This window comes from Malaclemys terrapin, chromosome 5 (genome assembly GCF_027887155.1).
Source record: "Malaclemys terrapin pileata isolate rMalTer1 chromosome 5, rMalTer1.hap1, whole genome shotgun sequence".
In the NCBI taxonomy this organism is placed as follows: domain Eukaryota; kingdom Metazoa; phylum Chordata; order Testudines; family Emydidae; genus Malaclemys; species Malaclemys terrapin.
The window spans coordinates 44933050-44952712 of record NC_071509.1 but is presented as its reverse complement, the minus strand read 5'-3'; the positions used below and the strand labels follow the sequence as shown (position 1 = coordinate 44952712).

Here is a 19663-nt window from a genome sequence, read left to right as displayed (position 1 = left end):
TCAAAGGAGACCGTGACGTCGACGAGGATGATCTTTTTCTGGGCCTCGTCAGTGACAACCACGTCAGGTCGTAGCTGGCTATCAGTACAAGGGATGGTGCAGTTCACAGAGATCTCCCCCAGGCATGGCGCAATGGCTTTCCCCAGGCGGTTCTGGATGGCGTTGTGGCGCAGCTGCCAGGCTCTGGAGTGGGGTTTGCAGCTGCACAAGACGTGAGGCAGGGTCTCGAAGTAGCCGCAATTCCCGCAACGCTTGTCTTGGTTCCTGTGGCGGACAGCTCCGTTGAGCGGGACGCAGTTGAGCCGGGCACGGTGGATGAACCGCCAGTTGGCGAAACGGGTGAAGCCGCCCCCGGTGAGGAAGTGGTTGCTTGCGTCCCACTTGCTGGTCAACTCAAAGGCTTTACCCTGGTCCGGTTTACGCTTCAGGGTTTCCACGTACAGCGAGTGGATGGCAGCCTTCAGAGTCCTCTCCAGCAAGCCCCTGGCACTCGGGGTGACGATGGTGTTGTCATCGGACCTGATGTGCAGCACCTGGACTCCCAGCTCCTGGCGCTCCTCGCACCACTCCCAGCGGCAGCCGATGCGCTTCCCCAGGCGACGCGCGGCATTGCGAGTGCTGGACCACAGTGAAGCCATGTCACGCCCGTCCCATCCAAATTCCCCTTCCAGGGAGCCGCTCAAGAAGGTGGCGATGTCTTGGATGGAGGAGGCTCTGCCGATTTGCTTCTCTGTCACGTCATGCAGGGCATTCGCTGCGATGTTCCTTACCGTGGTGTAGGGACATGTCAGCAGGCGGAAGGCGTGGGTGATCACCGCGACGTCGCACAGGTCACCCATGTGGGGGACGTTGGCGCCGCCGTACCTGTGGGCGATGTAGACCACCTCGTTGCTGGCTCTCTGGGGAATGAACAGCCACTTCTTCACCAGCTTCCGGATGATCTTGTCTGCCTTGTTGAGGGGCACCTTCGCCACGGTGGATCCCCTTAGGGTGAACGAGATGCGTGGGATCAGGAAGGTGTTCAGGGCGTTTATCTTCTGCCACGGTGCCAGCAGGGAGGCATCAATCTTGGCGGCGTCCTGCAAGATCTCCTGGATAGTGTCCTCGGGTGTCTATCAGACACGGAAACCTGTTGTAGTGCCCAGGTGCTGGTATGCCTGCCCCTCTGCCAGGGGGATGACGGGCTCACCCTGGATCTGGAACCCCATTGCCTGCACCGAGTTCCTTTTGCTGCCGTCAATGTGCAGAGTTGCGCACTTCTTCGCATTGAAGCGGAGCCCCATCCAGTCAGTAGCCTGGCTGGTGGCATCTAGCATACCTTGGAGGCTCTCTCGGTCATCCGCGGTCAGGACCAGATCATCCGCGTAGGCCAGAATGCTGATTTTCTTGCCATGCAGGTTGAAGCCGGTCGGGCCACTGGAGATGGCTCGGATGAGCTGTTCCATGGCTAGGTTGAAGATGATGGGGCTAAGGGGGCATCCTTGTTTCATGCCGCGGCGGATGGGGATGGCGTCCGTCTCTCTGTCCATGGCGTGGATGGTGGTGGTGCAGTCCTTGTAGAGTCCTGGAGGATCTGGATGAATGTTTCTGGCATCCCAAACTCTCCCAGGGTGGCAAGTTGTGATGGTGGGGTCAGGTCAAGCCATGCTACTGCGCACTGCCTCTTGGACCTCCTGGCCTCCTGGATGGCCGTCTGAAGGAGGAAGTTGTACTTGTAGCATCCCTCGCAGGACATGAAACCCTTCTGCACTGAGCTGACGGCACCCCCGCACACTGACCAGTCTGTGATCTTTGCCAGCGGCCTTGCCGGTCCACCCTGGTTCCAAGCCCCCACCAGCTAACTGCAACTGGCTGCTCTTCCTGCAAGCAGTGGAAAAGCAGGCGGCTGCCAAACGATGTTAGAAGGGAGCATTGCACAACTTTAAACGAGCATGTTCCCTAACTGATCAGCAACGAAACAACGTTAACCGGGATAACTTTAAGTGAGAAGTTACTGTAACCCTAAGAGGGAACTGCATCTCCTTGCTGCTTGGAGTAATGGGGGAAGAGGGGTAAAGTTTTCTAAGCATAAGCAAGTGATACCTAGCTCAGTGGTTCTCAAACTTTTGTACTGGTGACCCCTTTCACATAGCTAGCCTCTGAGTGTGACCCTCCCTTATAAATTAAAAAGGCTTTTTAATATATTTAACACTATTATACATGCTGGAGGCAAAGCGGGGTTTGGGGTAGAGGCTGACAGCTTGTGACCCCCCATGTAATAACCTCATGACCCCCTGAGGGGTCCTGACCCCCAGTTTGAGAACCCCGACCTAGCTGTTTAGCCTGGGTTAGCCCTAAAGGACATATAGAGCTTGCTTATTATAGAACTTCTATTACCTTTTTATCCTTAAGATTGTAACTCATTTGTGTATATATGTTTCCCTGCTTTAACTTTGCAAATAACTCGTTTCCTTTTTAGTAAATCTTTAGATACTTTATTATAGGATTGGCTACAAGCATTGTCTTTGGTGTGAGATCTAAAGTGCAACTGACCTGGGGTAGAAAGAACAGGAGTACTTGTGGCACCTTAGAGACTAACAAATTTATTTCAGCATAAGCTTTCGTGGGCTACACCTCACTTCTTCAGATGCATAAAGTGGAACACACAGACAGAAGATATTTATACATACAGAGAACATGAAAAGGTGGAAGTACGCATACCAATTGTATGAGGCCAATCAATTGAGATGAGCTATCAGTAGCAGCAGAAGAAAAAACTTTGAAGTGATAATCGAGATGACCCATAGAAGGTGTGAGGAGAAGTTAACATGGGGGAAAAAAATTCAATTAGTGTAATGACCCAACCATTCCCAGTCTCTGTTTAGGCCTAAGTTAATTGTGTCTAATTTGTATATTAATTCAAGTTCAGCAGACTCTCTTTGGAGTCTGTTTTTGAAGTTTTTTTGTTGCAAAACTGACACCTTCAAGTCTGTCACTGAGTGATTAGAGAGGTTGAAGTGTTCTCCCACTGGTTTTTGAATGTTATGATTCCTGATGTCAGATTTGTGTCCATTTATTCTTTTGCGTAGAGACTGTCCAGTTTGGCCAATGTACATGGCAGAGGGGCATTGCTGGCACATGATGGGATATATCACGTTGGTAGATGTGCAGGTGAACGAGTCCCTGATGGTGTCGCTGACGTGGTTAGGTCCTATGATGGTGCCACTTGAATAAAGTTCTTGGATGAATCAGAATGTGATACTCCTCTTCTTAAGTCCCTGACATCTCCCAAAGGGGTATGATTAGGTCACATTTAAGTAAACAAAACAAAAAACCCCAACTCCCCATTCCAGTAAGATCCAAAGTGACAGTGAGAGTGAGGGTGAGGAGTCCGACGATGCTATCGAGCCGTTTAACGCGTACGACACGAAATTGCTTGTGGCATTCACGGACATGCTCAGCACCGTGGAACGCCGCTTTTGGGCTCGGGAAACAAGCACCGAGTGGTGGGATCACATCGTCATGGAAGTCTGGAATGATGAGCAGTGGCTGCAGAACTTTCAGATGAGAAAAGCCACTTTCATGGGACTGTGTGAGGAACTCGCCCCCACCCTGAGGCGCAAGGACACGAGATTGAGAGCTGCCCTGCCAGTGGAGAAGCAGGTGGCTATTGCAATCTGGAAGCTGGCAACTCCAGACAGCTACCGGTCAGTCGCAAACCAGTTTGGAGTGGGGAAGTCGACCGTTGGAATCGTGTAATGGCCTTGCAAACTGGCATCAAATCGCATCCTACTCAGAAGAACCGTGACTCTGGGTAACGTGCAGGAAATAGTGGATGGCTTTGCACAAATGGGGTTCCCTAACTGTGGAGGGGCGATAGATGGGACACACATTCCTATTCTGGCACCACCCCACGTAGGATCCGAGTAGGTTAATCGGAAGGGGTATTTCTCTATGGTTCTCCAGGCGCTTGTGGATCACCGTTTCATTGACATTAACACAGGCTGACCCGGAAAGGTCACTTGGCTGTTCAGGAAGATGCAGGCCAGGACTTTTTTCCCCAGAGAGGAAGATTACGGTAGGTGAAGTTGAAATGCCCATTGTGATCCTTGGAGATCCCGCTTACCCGTTAATGCCATGGCTCATGAAACCCTACACAGGGAGCCTTGACAGCAGCAAGGAACGGTTCAACTACAGGCTGAGCCGGTGCCGAATGACTGTGGAGTGTGCCTTTGGCCGTTTAAAGGCCTGCTGGTGATCTCTGTATGGGAAGCTGGACTTGGCAGAAAGCAGCAACCCTGCGGTTATATCCGCGTGCTGTGCCCTCCATAATATTTGTGAAGGGAGGGGTGAAAGCTTCACTCAGACATGGACCTCCGAGGTTCAACACCTGGAGGCTGAATTTGCACAGCCAGAGAGCAGGGCTATTACAGGGGCCCAGCGCGGGGCTGCCAGGATTAGGGATGCCTTGAGGGAGCAATTTGAGTCTGCAAACCAGCAGTGAAATCTGGTGCCTTGCACGGGAGTGAAGTGCAGTAGTTCCAATCTTTAGGAATCAGTATCTGCTTAGCAGACAAGCAGACTTGCAGTGCCTGTTTATTTCCTGGGCTAAGGAGTCTTTTACTTTATGCAGTAATAAAGAATGTTTTCAAAGCCAAAGAATCCATTTATTGAAAAGAAAAAAAAATTATTTATTGAAAAGAAACAAGGGGGTGGAGTAGGGAACAGTACAATCACAGATTCGTGTATGTTCTGTCTGGTGTGCTGTGCAGTGAGTGCTGCACTTCAAGGCAGCTATACTGCATGGTGATGGGGGTTGAGTGCAGAGGGTAAGGGTCGTGGTTTTCAGGGTTGGGTGGTGAAGATATTGGTGTTGGAGGCAGCGGGTTGCATGAAGAACATGGAAGTTGGGGAAAGTGGGTTGGAGGTGACAGTGGGGCACAACGGAAAGAGTTTTGGGACAAGGGCTGTAAGGAGGGGTGGCGTTTGCGTTACTGCTCCTCTTTCTGCATGGCTACCAGCTCCTGGATAGCATCTGCTTGGCGCTCCAGGATGCTGATGGGCCTATCAGTGCTTTGCTGCCGGTGTGTGGTGCTTTGCCGCCGGTGCACTGCGTTTTCCTGGCGGATCCTGCTTTCTCTCTCCCTCCAGTCCTGTGCCTTCTCGTTCTCTTTAATAGATTGCCACATCACTTCTTGCAGCATGTCGTCTTTGCTTTTTCGCGGTCTCTTCCTGAGTCTTTGCAGTCTCTGACCAGGCGATAAGAGGGACGGCTGAGGTCTCAAGGTTGATGCAGCTGTATAGGCAAAATGCAACATTTAACAAAGGCAGCATTGTTTATACCAGACAGAGTAATGCTTCCCCTCGCACTTAAGGAGTAGAAAACACACAGGGTCTACACAATAGCATAATTTTCCCATCCAAAACAGAGCACACATATCCCACGGGAGCCTCAAAATGGTGAGTAATGGGGTCTGATTGTTTCAGGGCTGCACTGTCCTCTGGGTTTCTGTGCCTTGGGGAGACCCAACAGCTTCAGGGGGCACCTACACTGAACACTGTCCCAACATTTTCCACAGGAGTTCGTCCTGGACGATATCTCGCTGCTGAGAGTGACCTGGGAAGCAAGGGAGGGTCTTCTACTGCAATGCGGCTTCCGCCCTGGCCCCTATGCAGCTTGCCTGTGTGCAGCAATGGTCCCCCCGCCCCTCGCGGCACAGTGGCGCGGACACATTAGCCTGGGTGGGACAAGGACCAGGGTGGCTCTCCCTATAAACCTGCGCAAGCACATTGCACACATTCTGGATGAGACATTTGAGGAGATTACCGAGACCGATTACTGCGATGTGATAAACCACATCAATGCACTATTCCGCATCTAGGCATGCATGCCTAACCCTCCTCTCCCAAAGAGCCCGCACTGAAAAAATCCCCCCAAAAAAACAAAAAACGCTTACCGGGAACCTGCTCTTCTGTTTGCCCTCCACCAAGTACCAGCCACTACGACTGGCTACCTTCCTCTTGGCTCGAGAAGAGCTCCTGGCTGCATGGCTCCAGGGATTCCAGGGTGTCTCCATCCGGCCCACCACCATCACTCCCGTTTTCCTCCTCCTCCTCTCCCCTCCCACACCGGCTCTGAAGTGTCCATGGTGGTGCTCGGAGTGGAGGTGGGGTTAACCCCAAGTATCGCATCCAGCTCCTTGTAGAATCTGCAGGTCGCGGGGGGAGCACCCGAGCAGCCGTTTGCGTCGCAGGCTTTGTGGTAGGCACTCCGCAGCTCCTTGACTTTAATCCTGCACTGCAGGGCGTCCCAGTCATGGCCCCTTTCCATCATGTCCTTTGATACCTTCCCGAAGGTATCGTAATTCCTACGGCTGGAGCGCAGCTGGACTGGACAGCTTCCTCCCCCCAAACACTGATGAGGTCCAGCAACTCGCCATTGCTTCATGCTGGGGCTCACTTGGCGCGTGGAGGCATGGTCACCTGGAAAGATTTGCTGATAGCACTCCACGCCACGCTGGGCTGAGCAAACAGGAAGGGGATTTTTAAAATTCCCGGAGAATGAAAAGGGTCGGTCACATGGTTGGTTACCTGAGGCCAGGGCAGTAGAGTTTGAACTGATGACCAGAGTGGCTAGAACAGGCATTGTGGGATACTGCCGAATAATTCTGGAGGCCATTCACAGCGCATTGGGCGGCCACACTGACGTCACAGCGCTGCAGAGGCAGCGCTGCACTTGCTATTCCTCTCGGAGAGGTGGAGTACATGCAGCGCTGCAACCAAGGAGATACAGCGCTGCAAATACCTTGCCAGTGTGGACGGGGAGTGAGTTACAGCGCTGGGGGCGGCTTTACAGCACTGCAACTCGCAAGTGTAGCCAAGGCCTAAGTGAATTAAAAGCAAAGGTTTTTCTCATCACATGCTTTTTTGCGGTCTTTTACTGGCTGAACACCTCTTCAGTCAGGATTCCCCCTCTCCTGTACTTCAGGAGTTGTTGACACCATGAACAGGGAGAAAGGGAGAAGTGCTCTAAGGCGTTGTCCTCTTTTATAATCTAATCTCTTGTGCTAGAGCATCTCCAGCTGTTTCACAAAACCTGTTTCCAGCTGAGTCATGAGTGAGGGAAAGTCTGTTTGGAGGGAACTTTAAACTGTTTCTTTGTTCAAGATGTAGGTTCTCTCACTTACACCCTGTCTCCTGCTAAAGAATGGCCATTTAACTAGTTGATCTCACTGAAACCTGGCTGGGGTGTTGGCTAGCCTTTCTGTCTCTGAGGAATTGGTCTGTGGGCACTCCCCAAAATTACAACATACTTCAGTAACATTATGCAATAAAATCTTATAACATTACATAGTGTTGCCACACACATTTTAACAAGATAATAATATTCAACAGATTATGAGTTTTCAAATGATACCTCACAAGGCATACTTTGTACAAAACTTATTATAATCCTGTAAAAGAATAAACATAGGGGTACAGACTGTCACAGCAGGACATTAGGAAAGAGGAAGGAAGGAAAGAATGAAGCCTTCTCTTGCCTCTCCCTCTGGCTACCCCCTGATGGCTGAGTATACTACCCACAGCTCCCAGGAGGGAGAGCAATTATTTTTCATTTGCCATTCAGGTGTCAGCATATTAAACTCCATTGGGAGGATGAGAAGGAGTGTTGCTATGCTGCCAGATTTTAATTGGTGGCATTAACAGAGAACAGTGGCTCAATGCGACTCCTTTTTCTCCTCTTTCAATGTTCCAATTGTCCCCAAAATCAATAGAGTTCTGGCTACGGATGGCTAGAGCCTCCCCAGCTTGGTGAAAATGAGCGAGTAAGTGAGGGTGGGAGAGAGCGAGCAACGGAGGGAGAGGGGATGGAGTGAGTGGGGTGGGGCCTCGGAGAAGGGGCAGGGCCCGGGTGTTCAGTTTTGCATGATTAGAAAGTTGCAATCTTTAATTCACAGAGGACACTGCATCAAGGGAGGAATGCAAGTGCAGGTAATTTTTCAAAGCCATTAGTTGTCTTAGTACTTAGTCATGTCAGGTAAGTTTTTGATCTCTGCATGAGATTAATGACTAGAAGTGGTCTCGAATTTGGTTTTATGTTTCATACAAAAATGTGGACCAACGGTTGTCAATAAGCCCACCCAAAACAAGCATGATTGGTCAAAAAACACAAGAAATAATCAGCAGCAGAAATTTGCACCTAAACGTCAAGATGCTGGGCAGGGATTGAGCAAACAAACACTGTGGAGCGCAGAACAGTCCAAGGGAAAAAAAAAAAAACAGACCTAGAGACAAGTGGAAAAAACACTTACATGTTTTTACTGTGGAGGCCTCAGGTTCATATATAGAAATGGCCTTAAACGGCATAGCTTTTAACATACAATCTCGGGTGGTATGATTGCTATGGTAATTAATCGCTGAGAAAAATTTGAGAGAAGATATTTAAGTAACTAGACTTAAAAGAATCAATATTTCTATTTCACATTCTATTTTTCAAACCACATACACTCAAAACATTTCAATGTTCCTTTTTCCGTTTTGAAAGACTATAGATCTCTACAGACTGGGGGAAAAAAAACATTTATAGTTCAAATAAAATAATAATTCTAAAGGAACTTACATTTTGAGCTTTGTTGACTACACCATACTAGGTTCCCTAGCGGTGAGTCCCTTCATATCTTGCAGAAACCAGCACTGATATCTACAAACTCTTCAATGAATGTAAACATCTGATATGCTGCTTTCTTGTTGTCAGGAAACCATATTGTTGAATATACGAATCAGGCATCAGTTGGTGCGGGTGCACTTTCTTTATAAAGAGAAATCATCAAAATACAAAATAAAATACCGTATATAATTTTCCAACAATCTAATAACATTGAGCCAATTTAAAGACCGAATAATATAACTTCTTTTATAGCCACATATTCTAACATTTACTGACAATTACCCTGGCACCTGTGCAATAAGCTCAGTCAGATTTAACTCACTTTTCTAAAGGACAAAGATAACTTTGAATTCAGCTAAGAATCTCTAGTTACTAACTTAGAAAAAACTGAATTGCATTAGACATAGGCATAACTCACCAACCATACCTGTAAAAGCAGAACAGAGTTCAAACTAGAAATAAGTTTTTTTCATTTGGTTCCACCTCCACTCTGAACACCACCATGGATACTTCAGAGCTTTGGGAGGAGGAGGAAGAAGAGGAAAGCGGGAGTGAGGGTGCTGGGGAGGGGGGGAGACACCCCGGAATCCCTGGAGGCATGCAGCCAGGAGCTCTTCTCAAGACAGGAGGAAGGTAGCCAGTCGCAGCGGCCGGTACTTGGTGGAGGACAAACAGAAGAGCAGGTTCCTGGTAAGCGGCTTTTTTTTTTTTTTTTTTTTCTGGAAGGAATTCTTTTGGTGCGGACTCTTTGGGAGAGGAGGGTTAGGGCTGCATGCATGCCTAGATGCGGAATAGTGCATTGATGTGGTTTATCACATCGCAGTAATCGACCTCGGTAATCTCTTCAAAAGTCTCATCCAGAATGTGGGCAATGCGCTTGCGCAGGTTTATTGGAAGAGCCACCGTGGTCCTTGTCCCAATCAAGCTAACATGTCCGCGCCACTGTGCCGCGAAGGGTGGGGGGGACCATTGCTGCTCACAGGCAAGCTGCATATGGGCCAGGGCGAAAGCCAGATTGCAGTAGAAGACCCTCCCTTGCTTCCCAGGTTACCCTCAGCAGCGAGATATCTTCCAAGATAAACTCCTGTGGAAAATGTTGGGACAGTGTTCAGTGTAGGTGCCCCCTGCAGCTGTTGGCTCTTCCCAAGGCACAGAAACCCAGAGGACAGTACAGCCCTGAAACAATCAGTCCCCCTTACTCACCATTTTGGGGCTCCCGTGGGTTATGGACACTCTCTTTGGGACCCGAAAATTATGCTATTGTGTAGACTGTGTGTGCCCTCCTTAAGTGCCAGGGAATCATTATTCTGTCTGGTATAAACAATGCTTCCTCTGTTAAGTGTTGCATTTTGCCTTTACGGACGCAACCTTGAGATCTCAGCCGTCCATGTTATCACCGGCTGAGAGACTGCAAAAACTCCGGAAGAGATCGCAAAAACGCAAAGAAGACAGGCTGCACGAAGTAATGCATCAATCTCTTACAGAGAATAAAAAAGCGCAGGAGTGGAGGGAGAGCGAAAGCAGGATCCGCAAGGAACACGCAGCGCACTGGAAGCAAAGCACGGATCGGCTGACAAGCATCATGGAGTGCCAAGCAGACTCTATCCAGGCGCTCGTAGCCATGCAGGCAGAGCACTACCACGCCCGCACCCTCCCCCCCGCAACGCTTGTCCCAAAACTCTTTCCCTTGTGCCCCCATGTCACCTCCAACCCACTTTCCCCAACATCCGGGTTCTTACCACCACCAGCTGCCTCCAACACCTGTATCTTCACCAACCAGCCCTGAGAACTACGATCCTTACTCTCTGCACTCAACCCCCATCACCATGCAATATAGCCATCCTGAAGTGCAGCACTCATTGCACAGCACTCCAGACAGGACATACGCAAATCTATGATTGTACCGTTCCCCACCCCACCCCCTTGCCCTTTCTGATTCCCAAACAGTTGTGTTTCTTTCAATAAATGATTTTCTTTTCAATAAATGGATTTTTTGGCTTTGAAAACATTCTTTATTATTGCATAAAGTAAAAGATACCTTAGCCCAGGAAAGAAACAGGCACTGTAAATCGGCTTAGCAAACACAGATTCCTACTGACATTGTAACCACTGCACTTCATTCCCCTGCAGGGCACCAGACATTACTGCTGGTTTTCAGCCTCAAATTGCTCCCTCAAGGCATCCCTAATCCTTGCAGCCCCGTGCTGGGCCCCTCTAATAGCCCTGCTCTCTGGCGGTGCAAATTCAGCCTCCAGGTGTTGAACCTCGGAGGTCCATGCCTGACTGAATCTTTCACCCTTCCCTTCAAAAATATTATGGAGGGTACAGCACGCGGATATAACCACAGGGATGCTGTTTTCGGCCAAGTTCAGCTTCCCATACAGAGATCGCCAGCGGCCCTTTAAACGGCCAAAAGCACACGCCACAGTCATTCGGCATCGGCTCAGCCTGTAGTTGAACCGTTCCTTGCTGCTGTTAAGGCTCCCTGTGTAGGGTTTCACAAGCTACGGCGTTAACGGGTAAGCGGGGTCTCCAAGGATCACAATGGGCATTTCGACTTCCCCTACTGTGATCTTCCGCTCTGCGAAAAAAGTCCCGGCCCGCAACTTCCTGAACCCGAGCCCAAAAGCGGCGTTCCACGGTGCTGAGCATGTCCGTGAATGCCACAAGCAATTTCGTGTCGTACGCGTTACACGATTCGCTATCATCGTCTGACTCCTCACTGTCACTTTGGATCTTAAGGAATAGCTCGACTGCCAAACGTGATGTGCTGGCGAGACTCGTCAGCATACGCCTCCATTTCCCGCAGACCGAAACGGAACACAGATCGCGCTGCACAGAAACTGTTGAAAGATGGCGCCAAATGTGGATGGAAACACAGGGATTGCGGGGCGATGCATCATGGGGCGTTGGGACAAGACCCAGAATGCCCCACACCCCCCGCACCCTTCCCACAACCCATGGCGCCAGAATGGGAAGAGCTGCCCATAATGCACCGCTACCAATGCTGCTGCAAGTGCTGCAAATGTGGCCACGACAGTGCGCTGGCAGCTGTCAGTGTGGACAGACTGCAACGCTTTCCCTACTCAGCAGTACGAAGACAGGTTTAACCCACAGTGCTGTACAGCTGTCATGTCTACACTGGTGCGATGTGGCATTTTCAATCTTGTTAAATTAGTGGACCACGACTATGGACATACAGTCCTAAAGCACACTTGTGGAAGTTTAAACATTCTTCCACAACCACTGTTATGACTGGTTGATTCAAAAAGGAGAACTGACGCCCCAATTTCCTAGAGACAGTTTATGGAATTCTTAAGAAGATTGTCTACACATTTGCACCAAAGTATGTTGAAATTTTTCTAAGCATAAGGAGAACATTGATCAAAACATAGAGCATATTTTACATAACTCAGTCCTTAACAAAGAGGAAATAGTTTACAACAGTGATGAAAGACCTGACAGTTCACAAGCTCCTGACATTACCATCCCAGTCTTATTGAAAATGTAATTTCAAAGTAGCATCCAGAAGATTTCTGAAACATTTCTATTATTTTAGCCAATAAAACTCATCCCAAATATAAAGATCAGAAGTTGCGTCCAGAACAGGACGTAGAGTTGGAGTATGGCTGATGGACAAAATCCTGAGTTCTTTTCTTTTAGCACTTAAAATTGATGATCCCACTTTCTAACCCAAAGTTATGTTTGTGAAAGAAGCTGTCACAGATGCATCAAAGTGGTAGAAAAAAAAGTAAAATCATTGAAGACTAGACATTTGAATTCAGAATTTTGCCAATTTTTAAAAGACCTTAACATCCTGGTCTAGCCAGCTCAGTCAACCATGTTTTCAAATTTGTTTTGTCAAAACTTCCTAATAGGGTACATGCTAAACCCTTTAGGGCTTGTCTACACATGCAGTTATTCAGGAATAACTATTCCAGAATAACTTCATGTGTGGACACTCTTATTCCAGAAAAAGAGTGCCTTGGTTCCTATTTAAATTAATGCTTTTTGAAAGTGGGTTAAACTAACAGGAACAAGACACTCTTATTCTGGAATAAGACTGTCTATATGGAACTTTTACTGCACAGGAGCAGGGTCGAAATGGTGACAGTGCACAGCAGACTAGTGTATTTTACAGTCACACCCCAGCATGCTGAGGCTTGCTCTACACTTAGAAGTTAGATTGACATAGCTATGTCAGTCAGTGGTGTGAAAAAAAACACAACCTTGACCGGCATAGCTATGCTGATCTAAACCCCAGTGCAGACAAAGCTATGGCAACAGAAAAATGCTTCTGTCTATATAGCTAGTGTCATTCAGGGAGGTGGCATTAATTAGGGTGACCAGATCGCAAGAGTAAAATATCAGGACACATGGGGGAGAAGGGTGCACAGCCCTAGGAAGTTGCAAGAGGGGAATACGGCCCCTGCTGCAGCCCCTGCCACAAGCCACAGGGCAGGGGCGCAGGGCCACAGCTCCAGCCCCTGGCTGAGGCTGTGGGGCAGGGGTGCATGATCCCAGTTCCAGTCCCGGCTGCTCTGCTGGCTCAGCCCAGCTGACAGTTACCTCACCTCCCAGCAGGGCCAGTGAGTGCACCCAGGGGAGGGGTTAGGGCATGGGGGAGTGAGTGTCTGGGAGGTCTGTGGGGGAGCGCTGGGCTGTGAGGGGGTGGAGGAGGTTTGTGTGTTTGGGGGTGCTAGGCAGTGGGAGGCCTGTTGGGGGGGCACCAGAGGAGATGTGTATGTGTCAGGGCGCTGGGCAGTGGGGGGTCTGTGTGGGGCACTGTGTAGTTGTGATGGTGGGATTATGGGGAAGGGCACTGGATAGTGGGGGAGTGGAAGATCTGTGTGTGTTGGGGAATTAGGGAATGGGGAGTTCTGTATGGGTTGCTAGGCAGTTGTGGTGGAGCTGTGGGCGACTGGACTCTGGGCAGGGGTGGTGGCGTGCAGGGCACTGTGCATTTGTGGTGGGAGGGTTGGGGGGAGGGAAGGCTGGGCATAGCTGATCCAGGGGGCACTAGGTGGGGGAGCTGTGTGGCACAGCATGGTTCCGCCCCCAACAGGAAGGGGCATGCTGGCAGCACAGGGCCAGGCAGACCAATGTGCATCTGGCCATGCCATGCATGCCCCATTGCCCCAGCTGGCCTCCCCACCCGCTGCTCACCTTCTCACTTGAGGGCTGGGGCAGGGCTGGGGTCCAGATGGCACTTACATGGGACAGCTCCTGGGAAGTGGACAGCAGGTCCCTCTAGCTCCTAGGGTCAGGGGTGGCAGGGGACTCTGCGTGTTGCTCGTGCCCACAGGCCCTGCCCCCACAGCTCTCATTGGCCGTGGTTCCCGGCCAATGGGAGCTGCGGAGCCAGCGCTCATGGCGGGCACAGTACACAGAGACCCCCTCCCCGGTCACCCCTCCACCTAGGGGCCACAGGGTCCTGCCGACCACTTTCCGGGAGATGCCCAGAGCCAGATAGGGAGCCTGCCAGCGAGGGTGACCAGTCCAGCCCCATGCCAAATATCGAGGAAAATGGCATCCCAACCATACATTGGCCGGGACGCGGGACAAACAGCTAAATATCGGGACAGTCCCAATTTTATCACAATGTCTGGTCGTCCTAGTATTAATACACTGAAGGAAATACCCTTTTTGGTCAATGTAGGCTGCATCCATGCTATGGGGTTACGCCAACATAGCTACACCAACATAGTTAGGCTGATCTATAGTCTCTGTAGTGTAGATGTACCCCAAGACTCAATACAGACAAGCCCATGGAGTTATTCAGGCGTGGCCTATACTAAAGTTAGGTCGACCCAGCTATATTGCTCAGGTGTGTGAAAATTCCACAGTGGCATATTCCTGAGTGGCATAGTTAAATTGACCAACCCTCCCTCTCCTCCACGAGTAAACAGCAGTAGGCCAAAGGACGAATTATTCTATTGACCTAGCTATTGCCTCTTGAGGAAGTGGATTACCTACACCACCGGGAGAACCCCTCCCATCAGTGTGGGTACCTCTACAGTGAAGTGTTACAGCGGTACTGTAGTGTTTCAAGTGCAGATAAGCCATCAGGAATAAGACTTCCTGAATAACTCCATGTGTAGTTGAGTCCTATGGCCTGGTCTACTTCAGCAGTCTCAGCAGAATTAACTAACATAGGCCCCCTTTGCTGCTGTTATTTTGTTTAGCTGGAGGCTAACTTCCAGTAGGATTTGTATTCAGGTTTTTGTTTTATTTTTAGTAGGGTTGCCACCCATGACTTCCGCAAATGGGGGCACCAGTCAACCACAAGTTGTAATGAGCATGCTGAAAAATATATCACGGAGAAGGAACTGTAAGGCCAGGTCTACACTACCCCCCTAATTCGAACTAAGGTACGGAACTTCAGCTACGTGAATAACGTAGCTGAAGTTCGAAGTACCTTAGTTCGAACTTACCTTGGTCCACACTCGGCAGGCAGGCTCCCCCGTCGACTCCGCGGTACTCCTCTCGCCGAGCTGGAGTACCGCAGTCGACGGCGAGCACTTCCGGGTTCGACTTATCGCGTCCAGACTAGACGCGATAAGTCGAACCCAGAAGTTCGATTGCCAGCCGCCGAACTAGCGGGTAAGTGTAGCCAAGGCCTAAATGTTTAAAAACTTAGAACTCAAGTTGTTTACATTAGTTACAACAAGTTTAAAGTAAGGGTAGGAAGGAAACAAGGGAAAAATATGAAGAGTATTGAAAACAAGAGTGCAATATTCCTGTCCAATATTTTAAAATCACATCTCTACCAAAATCAGCCATGTTGCAGCACGTGATTACACTCTGGTTATTCCCGTAATCAGGGCCGGCTCCAGGCACCAGCCCACCAAGCTTGTGCTTGGGGCGGCACCTGGAGGGGGGCGGCGCGGTGCTCCGGCTCTGGCCACCGGGGACAGCGGAGCCCCGACCGGGCTCACCGCCCTCCCCCCAGCGCTCTGGCCGCCGGGGACAGCGGAGCCCCGACCGGGCTCGCCGCCCTCCCCCCGGCGCTCTGGCCACCGGGGACAGCGGAGCCCCGGCTGGGGCTCGCCGCCGGGGCTTGCTGCCCTCCCCCCGGGGCTCCGGCCGCCCTCCCCTGCCGCGCTGGGGGGGGGGGGGGGCGCGGAGCGCGCGGCCGGAGGCTTTTTTGCCTGGGGCGGCAAAAAAGCCAGAGCCGGCCCTGCCCGTAATGAAAGTCTAAAGCATAGATTAAAATCATGTTTAAAATGGACAAAACACAAAAATCACATTGTAAACAAGTGTGAGATTATTACAAACAAAGATGTCTAAAAATACAATTTACTTTAAAATAAATTAGTATTTTGTGCATTGTTAGTTTCGCTTTAAGGTTCTCAAGCATTCACTTTTTGAATTGAGAACATGGCAAACAGCTATTTTTTATACTTTGTAAGGTTTTAAAAACAAATTAGTGAAACATTTCCACAGGTTATACATGTTCAGAAATTTTTACAAAAAAAAAAAAAAAATCTATATTTTCAGGTGAATTTGAGTAGATCTGAATCTTGTTATAGCCCAACTAAGTGTTTGGAGACAAGCTGTAATAGACTATGCTGACAGGGCTGCTGTTATGGTGTGAGGTAATTTAGGGTATGGAAGTTTGGAGGAACGATAGCATCTACACAAACTTCTAGATAGAATCTCATCAGGAATTTTGGTATTGCAAGTGGCTTCCATACTTGTAATATATCTCATGACCACACATCAAAGTGATTGGAAAGGTGCACAAGTAGTGCCAGCACCATTCTAATACCTAGATTTGCTTGAAGGCTCACAAATGGAATCCTATCACTTGCCAGTGTTATTTGATTTCTGGTTGCGTAACCCCAAAGGAAGTGAGTGTAGAAAGGTAAACAGGAAGGCCATTTTTACAATGAATGGTACAGAGTAGGCCTTTTTGCACTGGTTTCATTACATTAGAAGTGGGATGCATATGTCCACACTGGCCCTAAATCAATTTAATTCCCAGAGATACAGTTACAGTTGTGAACTAGAGTAACTTTTATTGATTTAAAACAAAAGAGCCTTTGATGAGAGAGCATTCATGTGTGGCAGCAAGGTACTTACTAACTAGTTAAGAAGGTCCTACTCCTAGTGCAACTTTGTGTGTACAACCAAGAACTTGAATCCTGCACAGGGTCCTTCTGCACCACTGCAGTGCTAGCTTCAACTAAAAGTGCAGGTGGTGCAGTTGTTCTATAACAGGTTCTTTTATTCCAGAATAATCACTCTGCTTTGGAAATGCACTAGCCCACGAAAGCTTTTATGCCCAAATAAATGTGTTTAGTCTCTAAGGTGCCACTAGGCCTCCTCCTAGTTTTTGCTAATAATTCCAGGAGAGTGCTCAGAGAGAGCTATTCCAGTCAATTTCCCAGTGTAGTCAGGCCCAGGTCAATTAGTCTGCAAAGTCCTGCCACGCTGCTCAGCATTTCCCATACAGGTACTAAAAGATGGGGGGGAGGGATAGCTCAGTGGTTTGAGCATTGGCCTGCTAAACCCAGGGTTGTAAGTTCAATCCTTGAGGGGGCCACTTAGGGATCTGGGGCAAAATCAGTACTTGGTCCTGCTAGTGAAGGCAGGGGGCTGGACTCGATGACCTTTCAAGGTCCCTTCCAGTTCTAGGAGATGGGATATCTCCCACCACACAGGAAGCGCTGCCTAGGCGATACTCCCCGCTACAGGCAGCTCATCTTCCAGCGCATTTGGGACTGGGATTCTTGCTCTGTTTTGTCATTAATTCTGACCGACTCTGCTCGGTCGCTGCGGCACAGCCCCCAACGCAGCGGCAGCCCCGAGCAGGGGCCAGAGAAGAACCCCCCGGGACTGCCCCGTGTGGGAAGGCGAACGACACAGGACGGGGCGAGGGCAGCTCCCGGTGCCCCTCTGGCCAGGGGACGAGGCGGAGCGGCCGGCAGCGGTGGGAGGGGACGAGGGCCGCGATGCACCTGCCTGTGCGGGTAGGACAAGGCCTCGCTCTGCAGCACAGCCCGGATCGGCCGGCCCCGGAAGCCAGGCAGCTCGCCCCTGTTGGGAGAGGAAGGAACAACCACCCCCAGGCTCCTCCCCGGCAGCCACGGCCCCCTCACCCAAGCCGCCGCGCTCCCTACAGCGACCCCCCGGGGCCGCCCTTACCTCACACAGCTCCGGCGAGGCGCAGCCCTGAGCGGCCTCAGCTGCTCGCTTCTCCGTGCAGCGGCGGCGGCGGCTCCTGCCCGGGGAGAGGTGGGGGGAGGAGGCTGCTCGGCGGCGGCAGGAGCGGGGGTGAGAGGGGGCGGCTCAGGCGGAGCGTGCGCCGCGCCGCGGGGACACAGTGCCGCTCTCCGTCCGGCCGGGGAAGAACAGCCCAGGAGGAGGCTCCGCGCTACTCTTCCCCCCACCCCCCGGGGCCTGGCCCAGCAGCGCCGCCCAGCCGGGATCCCCGCCCCAGCCTGGCCCGGGCAGGAGAACACGCGCCCAGCTTGTCTGCCGAGGAGGGTCGCCAACTTTCTGACTGAACAAACACCTTTGCCCCGCCCCTTCTCGGAGACCTTGACCGGCTCACTCCATCTTCTCCCCTCCCTCTGTCGCTTGCTCTCCCCCACCCTCACTCATTTTCACGGGGCTGGAGAGGGTCCTTTTTTCCACTGGGTGTTCGGTTGAAAACTGGACACCTGGCAACCCTATGGGGTTCGCCTGCTCCCTACCAGTGCCCCAGCATGTATTGGGGGGGGGGGAGGAGAGAGGAAGGTAACACATTACAGTATGCATGAACAATAGAAAATAGTATCTATGCATTGTGGCTGAGGCAGAATTAACATGGAGGTAGGAACTGTCTATGTTTCCTGATTTTTTAAGAAATAATCTGATACTGTTTATATTGCAATAGTGCCTAAAGTCCCCAATCAAGACAGAAGCCACATTGTTCTGATGCTGTAAAACAAAATATGAAGTAGTGCTTGTCCTGAGAAGCTTGCAATTATATTAACATTTTCATCTAGTTAGTAATAATTCTTAACAGTTGGATTAGGGTTGCCACCTGTTCAGGTTTTCCCTGGATCACCCCTTTTTTGAGATAGCTGTCCTGGGAAATCTTTGTAAGGGTGTTCAGTTCACACTGCCAGCTGTCCCTTTTCTGAGGTAGCTGTCTCAGGAAATCGATAAGGGTTTTCAGTAAACAGTGCCAGCTGTTCCTTTTTTGAGGTAGCTGTCCCCAGAAATCTGTAAAGGTGCTCAATGCACACTGCCAGCTGTCCAGTTTTATGGCTTCTATCATTGTGGGTGTCTCAGTTCTTTGTACCTCAGAGGTGGCAACCCAAACTTAAATAGTAATTCACATTTTTAAAATGCTGAACAAATATTCAACCATGTATTAGGAGGGAGATGAAAAAGATTAGTGTTATTTGTATTATAGCAGTGCCCTGAGTTCCCACTCACAATTAGGCCCTGTTGTGTTAGGCTCAATGAAGATAGTCCTTTATAGGGTATGTGTACACTATAATTAAGGCTGTGAGTCTGTCACGGAGGTCTCAGAAGTCACGGATTCTGTGACTTTCCAGGACCTGCGTGACTTCTGCAGCGGCTGGCCCACGGGCGGCCTGAGCAGTTTGGGCAGCCCTCTGGCCAGCTGCTGCGGGGGCAGTCTTAGGCCACCACACACACACACCAGGAGTTTGGGTGTGGGAGGGGGGTCAGGGCTGAGGCAGGGGGTTGGGGAGTGGGGGGAGGTGAGGGCTCTGGGCGCCGCTTACCTGTGGGGGGGGTTGGCTCCCCGGAAGCAGCCGGCATGTCTGGCTCCACACACTGCCTCTGCCCAGAGGCGCCGCCCCCGCAGCTCCCACTGGCTGCAGTGCCTGGTCAATGGGAGCCACGGAGCCAGCACTCAGGGCGGGGGCAGCACACGGAGCCCCCCTGGCCGTGCCTCTGCCTAGGGGCCACAGGGACATGCCGGCCACTTCTGGGAGCCACACAAAGCTGGGTAGGGAGCCCGCCAGCCCACCCCTATCCCCTGCCCCACCACCA

The 19663-nt window shown here is 50.6% G+C and overlaps 1 protein-coding gene across 6 annotated transcripts in view; it reads right to left on the bottom strand.

Moving 5' to 3' along the window:
* N4BP2 (NEDD4 binding protein 2) overlaps window positions 1-17941 on the bottom strand; it is a 69770-nt gene extending 51829 nt beyond the window's left edge. For 4 of the 6 annotated variants that reach the window (XM_054030036.1, XM_054030042.1, XM_054030038.1 and 1 more), the window contains exons 1-2: window positions 17798-17941; window positions 8600-8788 (exon numbers count right to left, since the gene is read on the bottom strand). Coding sequence is in view for 1 of the 6 variants with exons in the window: in XM_054030039.1 (XP_053886014.1) it covers window positions 8600-8601 (2 nt within the window). In the remaining 5 variants the exon portion in view is untranslated. The remainder of the gene's footprint in view (window positions 1-8599; window positions 8789-17797) is intronic. The other 2 variants (XM_054030037.1, XM_054030040.1) reach the window with 1 other exon arrangement.
* Window positions 17942-19663: the final 1722 nt, after the last annotated feature.